The sequence below is a fragment of the Mesocricetus auratus genome, unplaced genomic scaffold (genome assembly GCF_017639785.1).
Source record: "Mesocricetus auratus isolate SY011 unplaced genomic scaffold, BCM_Maur_2.0 Super-Scaffold_100014, whole genome shotgun sequence".
Classification (NCBI taxonomy): Eukaryota; Metazoa; Chordata; class Mammalia; order Rodentia; family Cricetidae; genus Mesocricetus; species Mesocricetus auratus.
This window is the reverse complement of record NW_024429197.1, coordinates 23,541,776-23,553,815: the sequence shown is the minus strand read 5'-3', so window position 1 is coordinate 23,553,815 and position 12,040 is coordinate 23,541,776. Positions and strand designations below refer to the sequence as shown.

Here is a 12,040-nt window from a genome sequence, read left to right as displayed (position 1 = left end):
AGGAAAAGGCGTCCCCAATGTAACAGCTTCTCCTGCAGGAGAGGACTTCCCCTGTGAGAAGTTGTTACAGGTTGGCTCCAGCCCACCTGAGTGTGGAGTATAACAACTCGGCTTGGCTAGAGGAAAATTCTACATCCCTGCTCTGTTCCTGCTCTGCTCTGCCCAGGCTCAGTATCCCTGGGGCAAAAGAAGGTCGTACCCAAACCTCATTCAAGAAATTTACTGGAAGAATCCAGGAGAGTGGCTTCCTCTGCCAGGGTGGGAAAAGCCACAAGCTGACCAGGCACAGGATTTACATGGGGTTTTTTTGTTTGTTTGTTTGTTTGTTTGAGACAGGGTTTCTCTGTGGCTTTGGAGGCTGTCCTGGAACTAGCTCTTGTAGACCAGGTTGGTCTCGAACTCACAGAGATCCGCCTGCCTCTGCCTCTCAAGTGCTGGGATTAAAGGCGTGTGCCCCGCCGCAGCCACCACAACCACCACCAGCTACGTAGTGCTTTTTTTTTTTTTTTAAGATTTATTACATATACAGTATTCTGCCAGAAGAGGGCACCAGATTGAATTGTAGATGGTTGTGAGCCACCATGTGGTTGCTGGGACCTCTGGAAGAACAGTCAGTGCTCTTAACCTCGGAGCTACCTCTCCAGCCCCTACATAGGGCTTCTTAGGGATGGAGTTTTTCTAATGAGATGTCCATGGTGGGGATTGGTCAGATTTCAGTCCTTGAACTCTGATTGGCTAGATCTCATGCTCAGGGTTTGGTTGGTTTTGTACTCAGGTTCAGGGTCAGATTTGGCTCTGGTTTCAGGGCCAAAGTGTGTTTCTTTGGCACTAGTTTTGGGGTCAGGGTGCATTTCTTTGGCTCTGTTCAGGGTGCCTTTCTTAGGCTGGCCCTTTTCCCCTACACTACCTCCATGTCCCAAGCACCAGGATTACAGACAGGTGTGGTGTGACACTATTCCTGGGGGGGACGATATACAAATGTCTACATACCATAGACAGGGAACCAACAACAGTCCCAAGTGTGGATACCAAAAGAGTCCAACTTAGTAAACAATGAGTTTTATTGGGGTTACTTCTAGGAACGTGGGTGAAGGGTTACTACAGGCGCAGAAATGACTCAAAGGTAGCTGCATCACTAAAACCCCACCCAGTACGATCGAGGACTTACAGAAGCTGAAACCTGGGCAGTACACAGCCTGCATGCAGCTCAACGGGCTAGGAAATCTCTATTCAAGGCAGCTGGAAAAGCAAGAATAACAAATTTTACACAGTGCTACGGTCACTAGATGGACAACACAGGGTCTCAGGGTATCTCTTAGCAGTCCTACTGCTTACATATACATGGGGGGGTGGACGGACAACTGCTGCTTCTGGTCAGTTTCAGGGACTTCATGAAGTGTTGAAAGATTCCCTGGAGGACTTTTTTTTTTAAACCTCCCTTTAGGATATCCTTAGTCAGTTGGCTGTGAGGGTGAAAGCCTTTGACTCCAGCACTTGGAGGTAGAGGCAGGGGAAATCTATTGAGTTCAAGGCCAGACTGGTCTACAGAGTGAGTTCCAGGACAGCCAGGGCTACACAGAGAAACCCTGTCTCAGAAAACGACAACAAAGAAATATGTTGTCTTCTTTCATGTTTTTTTTTTTAAGATTTATTTATTTACTACATATACAGTGTTCTGCCAGAAGAGGGCACCAGACTGAATTGTAGATGGTTGTGAGCAACCATGTGGTTGCTGGGAATTGAACTCAGGACCTCTGGAAGAGCAGTAAGAGCTCTTAACCTCTGAGCCATCTCTCCAGCCCCTGTGTATGAGTTTTTGCCTGCAGGTATGTATGTGAACCACATGTGTACCTGGTGTCCTCATAGGTTAGAAGAGGGTGTTAAACCTCTTGGAACTAGAGTTTTAGATGGTTTGAGCTACTATGTGGCTGTTAGGAACCGAACCTGGGTCCTCTGCAAAAGCAAGAGGTGCTCTTAACTGTGGAGCCACCTCTCCAGTCCTGGGACATCCTTAGGCACAATGAGCTCTGGAAGATTTTGTTGTTTTTGTTTGGTTTTTGTGATGGGTCTCCCTATGTGGCACTATGTAGCTCTGGCTGTCCTGAAACTCAGAGATTCACCTGCCTCTGCCTCCCAAGTGCTGGGATGGAACGTTTTACCTGGGAGGAAGTTCTTTTTTTGTTGTGTTTTTGTTTTTCAAGACAGGGTTTCTCTGTATTGTTTTGGAGGCTGTCCTGGAACTCGCCTGCCTCTGTCTCCCCAATGCTGGGATTAAAGCGTGCACCACCAACACACAGCTTTGGAAGTTCTTATAAAACAGCATGTGTAACAGTATGTCTGGTGCCAGGCAGTGGTGGCGCACGCCTTTAATCCCAGCACTCAGGAGGCAGAGACAGGTGGATCTCTGTGAGTTTGAAGGCAGCCTGGTCTACAGATTGAGTTCCAGTATAGGCTCCAAAGCTACAGAGAAACCTTGTTTCAAAATCAACAACAAAAAGGTTATTTATTATGTGTTTTTTGCCTGCATGTATGTCTGTGTGACAGTGTTGGAACCTCTGGAACAGACAGTTGTGACCTGCCATTTGGATGCTGGGAGTTGAACCCAGATCCTCTGGAAGAACAGTCAGTGCTCTTAATCACTGAACCATTCCCTAACCCAGCTTCAAAGTATTTTTAGAAAACAAGAATCTGGGATAGTGAAACGGCTCAGTGGGTAAAGCATGCAAACCTGATGGGCTGAGTTTGATCCCTGGAACCTAAGTAAAGGTGGGAGACCAACCCCACCTTTGTTGTCCTCTGACATCTGCATGCACGCTGGGCTCATTTGCCTATACACATCATATATACATAATAAATATATATATAACAAATAAGCGAAAATTTAAGGCAACATATGCATGCTTTTAATCTCAGCACTCGAGTGTTAGACACAGGCAGATTTCTGAATTCAAGGCCAGCCTGGACTACATAGCGAATTCTAGAAGCAAGTAAACTCACTTCCTTTTTTTTTTTTTTTTTGGTTTTTACGAGACAGGGTTTCTCTGTATTGTTTTGGAGGCTGTCGGTCCAGCCCGGCCTTGAACTCACAGAAATCTGCCTGCCTCTGCCTCCCAAGTGCTGGGATTAAAGGCATGCACCACCATCGCCCGGCATAAACTCACTTCTGAGTGCAGGTACAGAAAATATTCTCAGGCATGCAAGCATCAGAAAGTTTACAATCCTGTGTGAAAAGTCTATGAGGGACAACACTCCACAGACCGGGAACTAGTGCGAAAGGACTGACAAGCCCGAGCAACAGTGGTAGCTGAGAGCAACCCTAACGTCATCAGATGGACTTGTTTGAAATGGATGCCTGAAGCCGGATGGTGGTGGTGGTGCTCTGGGGAGGCAGAGGCAGGTGGATCTACAAAGTGAGTTCCAGGACAGCCAGGGATACACAGAGAAACACTGTCTCACACCCCCCCCAAAAGAGAGAAAGAAATGGATGCTTGAAACATACAATTAAATATGCTATTTGCTGGCTTTTAGTTTTTAGAATGAGAGCCTTCGTTGTATTAACGGAACAGAAAGCACTATAAACACCAACAACATGAAATCACAGGGGAGGCAAAGGTAGTGGAGGAGGAGGGGGAAATAGGCACACTGGCTTCCTCATTTTCTCTGAGGGTAATCAATAGGGACCATCCACAGGCGATAAATCAGCAAACAGAGGCTTAAATAGTACCTTTAAAGCCGTGCAGGGAGCGCAAGACGAATTAAAAATAGTAATATATCTTACAGAATCAGGAGGTAGAAAGAAGGTAGAGGCAAGGGGTCAAGTAAATTTGCTAAACCTGTCACATTTATAGCCAAGGAGTCAACAGACATTAATCTGCTAAAGACATAATAAGCCTACCATCAGAAGAGCTGGGCACAAAGAGGAGGCTCACCTTCAGTCTGGACCCTTCGAGAGCTGGTGTAGCAGCTTAGAGAATTCTTGCCTAGCAGGTGCACAACACGCGCACACACAGGCACACACATGCAAGGACACACACTAAACTGTGCATAGTTTGTTTCTCTGGCTGGGCATTTGGAGAAGGTAAGAACTGGAGCTTCAACATGTTATATACCTACACTATGCAGACAGGCCTTTAACTCAAATCCTCCTGCCTCGGCCTCCTGAGTAGCTGAGATTACAAGTCCGTACCAGCAGGCCTAGGGGTTTTCTGGCTACTAATGACAGCTGTATTTGTGCCTCTTTTCCATTTGACTTCATCTCCTGCTACTCTCTGGCCCTTGCTCAGGGTGTTGAAGATACAGCAGTTTCAACACTCTTCTACCCCTTTACTCCAGTGTTCCAACTCTGTTTGGATATGTGTGCGAGTACTCTGCCTGCTTGTACTGCTGCATACCTGTTACCCTCAAAAGTCAAAAGCGGGCACATAGCAGCATGGATTCACCGAGCCCTGCAGCCAGGGTCTGACCCAGGAGACTTGCAGAGAAGAGACTGTGAGTGAGAAGAGACATGCCTAAGTCACACACATGAGAGAGTTGTCACAGACTAGCTGGGGTGTGCCCTGAGGGTGGTATCTGGCCCTGGGGAATGCCCGGAGAAGGTGACATCTGAATTGGGCGGTTTTAGAGGGTGAGCAGAGGTTAGTTATAAGAGGTAGGAAGAGTTACTAGGAGGGAATGACAGCAAGCGCACTGTGACAAGGTTGGTGAGATGGGGACTGGACAGGGGGTGGGTGGAGACAGATCATTGGGATCAAAGGGATGCAGATGACATGCCTTGCATTGTCCTGGGTCAGCAGGATGGGAATCCCCAGCACATTCCAGGATCAGCAGCAGTCAGTGGCCTCCTGGGGACTGTAACCTAGGCCTGAATTTGGTCTCTCCTTAGTATTCCACACATCAAGTCTAGTGCCTAACCTATTTGTATTTGTTCAGAGAAGGGTAGCCATCGTGCCATGATGTCTGATGGGGTGAAACTTGAATAATGGCTTGCTAAATCAAAGACTGATCCATGAAACACTGTCAAGAGAAGAGTGCCGGGTGTCGGTGGCACATGCCTTTAATACCAGTATTCGGGAGGCAGAGGCAGGCGGATCTGTTTGTGTGTCCAGTACCCACATGGCAAGAATTACAATATGTCTCACCAATCAACTTCCTTGTGGTCATTTTCTAAGTCCACAGGTTATCCCATTCCTTAGAACATGGGAGAAGACGAAGGAGGTGGTGGGGGTGGAGCTTTAGACCCTTCCTTTGGCAGCCGACAGCCTCACAAGGGCAAGAAGAGATGAAGAGGCTGAGAGCACTGGGCGTTCTCTGCAGCTGCGGCTCAGGCCTACCTCGGTGGTTCTGCTCTCATGCAGGCAGCTAGGGCCTGTCACAAGCACCCAGGTTGGCCACAGTGTCCTCTCAGAATGGACTCTACAGAACCCACCAAGCCACCAAGTTAGACACCACACTCTAGACCAGAAGGAGATGAGGCAGAGGCCCAGTGTGTAAGAAATCTGATTATTCAAATTTATTACCATCAAGAAGTATGCAATGATGCTGTAGTTTTTCTTAACAAATAGAAAACAGACTGTGTACAACAGTGAACTCTACAGCACTAGCATCCACAAGGTAAAAATGAATGTTTCATCCAACACCACCAACCCTGGATTGTTGATCTTGACTTAGCCTAGCTAGATCCGGGGACATCTGCATCGAGTCCCTAGGCTAAAACAGCTATGCACCCTTCCCCGCCCCCACTTACCTATCTAGATAGTGCTGCCCAGAGGAAGAGGCCCTCTCCCTGCCCCTCAGCAAGCTGAGATAATAAGACTGAGTATAGTACCATGGATACAAGTCCAGTAGTCTTGCCACATTGGTTTATGAGGGCAACTTGGAGCGGAAAAGAGCGAGTCTTGGGGATCTGAAGACAGCTGCAAACCAGGAGAGAAGTCATCTGGCCCCTGCTGAGGACAGACATGTGCTACCAGGCCCACTGGCCTAGACCTGAAGAGCCAGCCACGCCCCCGCTTGGCCCTGAGGTGTGTGGGGCGTGGCACAAGCCCCTCACCTGTGCCATTCATTCACTGAGGTGGCCAGAACCCAGTCTACAAACACCTGCCACACTGCAATGCTGGGGATGATAGCGAGACTCTGTGGGCCCATGGCGAGCCCCAGGCACATTGAGTCGCCCTCCCACTTCGGGATCTGAAGTAGAGGCCAGGGGATGAATATTTCTTTAAAAAAAAAAACAAAACAGATTTTATTTTTGTGGGTTTTTAAAATTCTTGCTTTTTGAACCTTTGCAAACACGATGGTGATGAGGAACGCCTTGCCAGGATCCCCCGACATGTCTGTGGCTGTGGGCTATGAATGTTAAATGCACACTGGGGATGTGTTTCCTATCGCCTCCCCGCCCACCACTGTCTGTGGGGCCTAAAAAAAGGCTCTCAAGGAAAAACAAAACCTAAACCAGAACAACAGAAATAAACGTTTCCCTGCATTTGGCTGGAGTAGGATCTCTGAAAGGCTGGAGGACAACAGGCTTGGTGCTGCCTCCTGGGCCACAGCTGACTGGCTCAGGCAGGGCCCTAGCTCTGCACAAGGAAGGCATGTGCCGTCCTTCAGCGTAAGTTGTACAGGAAAGGATCCAACGTGAACTCAAAAACAAAAACAAAATAAGCCCCAACTCCCACAGCAGCCCAGTCTGCAGTGAAAGATTTGCAAAAGGAAAGTTGGAGGGAAGAGGCTAGGATCCCTCAGTCTACCCCGCCTAATGTATAAAAAGTGGAGGCTTTGCCCCCTCCCCACCCCATGAGAAGCATGAGAAACGCGGAGCTGAACAGAGAGCTTGAAGCAGGGCTCCACTTGGGCCCGATGGACAGGGGCCCAGAGCCAGGCTGCCAGTCCGCCTACTCGCCCAGGTGTTCTGGGCTCTCTGACTGGTGTGGCAATGTTCCCGAAATGCTGTGATCCCAGTGGGCTGTGCTCTGCTGGCAACAGCATCCGTGCAGGAGGGCTGGACGATGGTCGGTATGGCTCAGAGGAGCTGGGTCTCCCCCCGGAGCCCCTCAGGGGAGCAGCGGAGGAGAGGGGAGCAGTAGTTACGTTGCATAGTGGTCAAAGCTGCCGAGGTATTCCAGGGCCGCACGGTAGCACAGCTGGTATTGGTCCTGTGAGGGAGGCAAAGGGGGTTGTTGAGTGTGGACAGAGGGGAGGGCACTCATGCTGTAGCCGTGACCACAGAACTGGCCAGGAGCAGATGCTGGACTCAGAGCTGCCCGGGTACTCTCCAGATGGAAGGGAAAAAGCCTCAAAGGCCCATCTGCCCTTTTCCCTCTCCCAGGCCTGTATTCACCTCTGCTACTCCAACCGCATTTGTCTGTGCCCAGACTTATGCATCCTACACAGACTGGGGACAGAGTTACTGAATGAACACAGCTCTCTCTCCTCTCCCCTGCAAGTTAGGCAGGACAAGGAACACCATGTGGCTGTATCATGAACAAATAAATACATGTGGGCCAGCTGCATGTGCAGCTGGGGATTGGAGGGCTGTTGTAGGGAAACACGTGGGTCCCGCACTCTGGTCTGCATACCTCTGTCTGCACCATTGCAGGGCGCTGTGTTCGAAGGGTCTTCACGGTCTGGAACATGTCAACCACACCCTCGTACCGCATGCGCTCCAGGGCAATGCTCAGAGTGATGAACACTCCGGTGCGGCCCACACCAGCACTGTCAGAGAATGGCTGTGTCAGGAGTCGGGTTCACCCACATGCCGGGCTTCCCAGGACTTCCCAGGACCACCCTCCAGCCCTTGCCCTACACGGGGACCGCCCTACCTGCAATGCACTGTGATGGGCCCATCCTGCCCAAATTGCTCCTTAGTCTTGTGCACCTGCCCGATGAAGTCGATGAAGCCTTCACCCGTTTTGGGCACTCCTTGCTCTGGCCAGTCTGTAAACTGGAACTGTCGGATTGTCCTCGACTGCCCATCCTGGGAGAGACGGTCAGGGGCCAGAATTAAGGTTTAGACCTCTGGCAGCAGGTCCCCTGGGGCGGGCGGGGTGGTGGGGTGGGAGGGGGGAAGACCCAGACCCACATGTGCTCAGGCAGTGTGAGGTATATGCTTTTGTGCACATTCTTTGGCCAACACTCACCCGGGCATCTGTGACCTTGAACTCACGAAGGATGTACTGGGGCATGTTGTACTCAGCCATCGGATCAACAACAAAGTATTGATAACGAGCAGAGCGCTCTGCTGGCCAGTACTGGTGACACTTCTCCTGCGGACAGAACACCAGGCACCCCCACGGTTAGGTGGGAAGGTAGGGGAAGACAATGCCATGTTTCACAGGACTTTGGGACAGGATGCCTCCCTTGGGTGTTGGCAGGAGAGCCCAAGGCTATGTTGATGGGAAGCTGGGGTATGAGAGCAGAACGTCACAGAAGGAGCACACTTCCCAGGGGTGCCTGGTGTCCTCCCTGACAGCACAGGGGCCCTGGGGAAGGGGTGGGCTCACCCTGCCCATCTCCCGAAGCTTGGTCAGCATGACGATGATGGTGGAATTGTGCTCCCATAACATGCGCCAGAAGTCCTCGGTGCTCTCTGCCAGAGGCCCCTGCGTAGCTATGTAGGCCTTCTGCTGTCTGGGTGACAGAAGACTTGACATGCTGGAGGTGCTGCTGCTCCCATCTATCCCGAAACTGCCTAGATCCTTAGGACCCTGCTCACAGAGCAGCCCTCCTCTAGGAAGCCCTCACTTCTGTACCCAGCTCACTCTGATCTTCTGGGCTAGCTCCTACTCCCCCAACCAGGAGCAGACCAAGGTACCGAAAGGCACGGTGGGGCGGGGAGAAGCATTCCGACCTGTAGCCATCTAGAAAGCTGGCATTGATGTAGTCAGAGCCTTCCACACCACGGATGGGTTGCAGACACACTCGGGTCAGCTCATAGGGCATGATATTCACCAGGCGGTTTTTGAACTTGTTACAGGGCAGGTTGGCACTAATGAAGCGAGATGTGTGAGCCTTGGAGTTGGCCAATAACTGTGAAGAGGAAGAGGTTTGTCAGGCCCGGCTCCCTGCAAAGAGGCCTTCCCAGGACCCAGTCCAGGACCCTGGAGTCAAGCAGGCCCACTGGAGTCCCACCTTGAACTCAAGCTCCATGGCAGTCACACTCTCCCCGGGAGGCACTTGGCCTAGCTTCTGGATGTGGGCATAGAGGTTGCGAGCAGGCACCTCGGTGTGTCCGCACATGGCAGCCTCCAGCAGCGCCTCATGGATGAACACATACTGGTCCTCTGTCTGCACCATGTAGTTCCTCTGTGAGCGCATGCACGTCACGTGGCCATAGATGTCAACCGTCTTCTCGTGCTTCATCCGCTCCAGCATCGCATCGATGACGATAAAGCAGCCCGTGCGGCCCACACCAGCACTGGGGACAAGGGCACAGCTCGGGCCGTGGTCTCCAGTCCCACCCCTCCCCTTTGGCGGTTCTGTACTCTCTCACCTGCAGTGTACCACCATGGGCCCTGCGTCTAGTGGGTTGCAGGCCTTGACTCTTCTCAGGAAGGCCAGGATGGGAGTCGGGTACTCAGGAACCCCATGGTCTGGCCAAGCCATGAACTGGAACTGGCGCAGCTCACGCTTCTCACTGGAACCACTCTGGGGAACAGAGTCAGAGATGGGGAGGCTTGGGGTTTGCGTGCCACAGACCCACTACCCCCAGGTGATAATTCAGAAGCCACACCAGATATAGTCACGTAACACAGGCTGACAACCCTTCAGGCCCCCGGGCCCTGAGTAGCCTGCCCATCACACTCAGGCCGCTGTCCCTACAATCTAAGTGGTGGATGAGCGCTAGGGCATGCTGGGCCATACCTTATGGAGTGCGAAGGTGCGCATGGTGTATGTGGCCAACTCCACAGTGTCCACCAGGGTCACCTGAATGAGGCCATAGGTCTCAGTGCCTCGGGCGGGCCAATACTGATCACACTTCACCTGGAGGGGGGATGGGCAGGACAGGGAACAAGGTACAGGTGACAGTGTTATAAGGATGCCCAAAGGCTTGAACAGGCAGAAGCTGAGTGAGGCCCAGCTTGCCTGGCTACAGAGGCCCTGAACTCTCTCCCACCTTCTCTCTCCTCACCAAGCCACCATTCCTGCCCTCACTGGCGGAAGGAGGACCATAATTGAAAATTATTTATTCAACACCAGATAGCACCAGGCACATTTTCTGCCAAATTTACCCATAACGTTTATGCCCCATTTTCAAGCTCTGTAAATTTTATGTTCCAGTCAATGCTTTGCAGTACAAAGGCAGACATCAGCAGCTCCCTCCACTAATTAACTTAGACATGTGAATGCCCCAGGAACACTCTGACATCTGGGGAACATGTGAACATCCTGGGAACACGCCGGAAACTGGGGAATACATTGACATTCCAGAAAATGACAGCATTTGGTGAAACATATTAACATCCCGGAACCCATAAACACCTGGGGAACATGCTACATTGCACTGCAGTAGTTCCCCAGTATCTAGGGAATGAGACAATACTCCTGGAAAACCACAGCCCTTGGGGAATCCCTTGACAAACTTCACAGGAGGTGGTACCCAGCCTCACTGAGTCATTTCCCATCCCCCCTTCTCACCCGGGATTTCTCCTCTAGCCTGGTCATCATGACCACTGTGGCTGTTCGCTGTTCCCACACCATCCGCCAGAAGTCGCCCATGGTCTCGGGCAGTGGACCCTGTGTAGCGATGTAGGCATTCTGCTTCCGGTAGCCATCGATGTAGTTGGCATTGATGTAGTCACTCCCAGGAACACCTACAGATGGAAAGGGATTCATGGGAGCGTTATTCTGGGAGACCCAGGCCAGCCACTGTGCTTCAGAGCATTCTGGGGAGCCGAGCAAGAGGGGTAAGAGGGCAATCTGCCCTGGGCTCACCATCGATGGAGGTGAGGAGGACTCGAGAATGGTCATAGGCAATGACATTTGCATAGCGGTTCTTGGGTTTGTTCACTTCTGAGTTGGAATTCTCCCATGTGAACTGTTGTCCAGGGTCAATGGACTGTCAGAGATGGAAGAAACAGGTAGAGTGAGGGCCAAGTCAAAGAAGATCTCTGCAGGTGAGTACCCCCTCCAGTCCCCAGCCACAGAGCGGACACATCCCAAGTCCAGAAAGTGGCAAACTGAGGACTCAAGTCTACACCAAATCCCTTGTCAGGGACAGTGGTTAAGGATGGGGTGAGGTGTGGAACAGGCTCCTGAATCCAACTATTGAAATAAGCATTGATGATGAAAGCAACTGCAGCCTCTGGGACACACTGGAAACTGCCCAAGGTTCCAGACCCGCGTACCATGCTGCCCAGTTCTCTTCCACAACTCTGGCTTTTCCTAGTCTTGCTCTGCCCTCCCTGCAGGTAGGACCTAGGCTCCTCCTACGAAGCCTTCTTATCTATATTCTTTCCTGGTTCACCTTCATTGCTCAGGAAACACCTTTTTTTTTTTTTTTTAAACAGGGTCTCATGTACACCTGGGTAGTCTTAAATTTGCTATGCAGCTAGGATGACCCTGAATTTCTTGTCTTCCTGCTTCCGTGTTGTGAGTAGTGGAATTGTAGTATGTGTGCTGCCCCGTTTCATGGTACTGAGTGTCAAACCTAGGGCTTTGCAAATGTGAGACAATCACTCTGCCAAATTAGTTAGATCCATAGCCCATGCACAAGGCTTTTTTCTTCTCTCTCTCTCTCTCTCTCTCTCTCTCTCTCTCTCTCTCTCTCTCTCTCTCTCTCTCTCTCTCTCTCTCTCTCTCTCTCTCTCTCTCTCTCTCTCTCTCTCTCTCTCAATGCATATGTGTACATTCATGTGTTTGTACCATCTGTGTGGTGGACAGACTGGAGGACAACCTTAGTAGCAGCCTCCATCTTCTTTGAGCTAGGAACTCTCTATAGCTTAACAACTAGTCTGGGCTAGCCAGTGAGGACCATGGATGTTCTGTTTCTACTTCCCCACACTGGGATTACAAGCGTACATTTTACACATTCAGACCTGCCAGG

At 51.0% G+C, this 12,040-nt stretch overlaps 1 protein-coding gene across 19 annotated transcripts in view; it reads right to left on the bottom strand.

Annotated features, from left to right (window-relative positions):
- Positions 1 to 5,485: 5,485 nt before the first annotated feature.
- Positions 5,486 to 12,040, bottom strand: part of Ptprf (protein tyrosine phosphatase receptor type F) — an 84,070-nt gene continuing 77,515 nt past the window's right edge. For all 19 annotated transcript variants that reach the window (XM_040756809.1, XM_040756814.1, XM_040756820.1 and 16 more), the window contains 11 exons: positions 10,930 to 11,053; positions 10,633 to 10,808; positions 9,859 to 9,978; positions 9,488 to 9,642; positions 9,127 to 9,412; positions 8,846 to 9,024; positions 8,499 to 8,625; positions 8,136 to 8,261; positions 7,818 to 7,972; positions 7,575 to 7,710; positions 5,486 to 7,151 (listed from right to left, as the gene is read on the bottom strand). In XM_040756809.1, the coding sequence (XP_040612743.1) occupies positions 7,083 to 7,151; positions 7,575 to 7,710; positions 7,818 to 7,972; positions 8,136 to 8,261; positions 8,499 to 8,625; positions 8,846 to 9,024; positions 9,127 to 9,412; positions 9,488 to 9,642; positions 9,859 to 9,978; positions 10,633 to 10,808; positions 10,930 to 11,053 (1,653 nt within the window). In that variant the 3' untranslated portion in view covers positions 5,486 to 7,082. The remainder of the gene's footprint in view (positions 7,152 to 7,574; positions 7,711 to 7,817; positions 7,973 to 8,135; positions 8,262 to 8,498; positions 8,626 to 8,845; positions 9,025 to 9,126; positions 9,413 to 9,487; positions 9,643 to 9,858; positions 9,979 to 10,632; positions 10,809 to 10,929; positions 11,054 to 12,040) is intronic.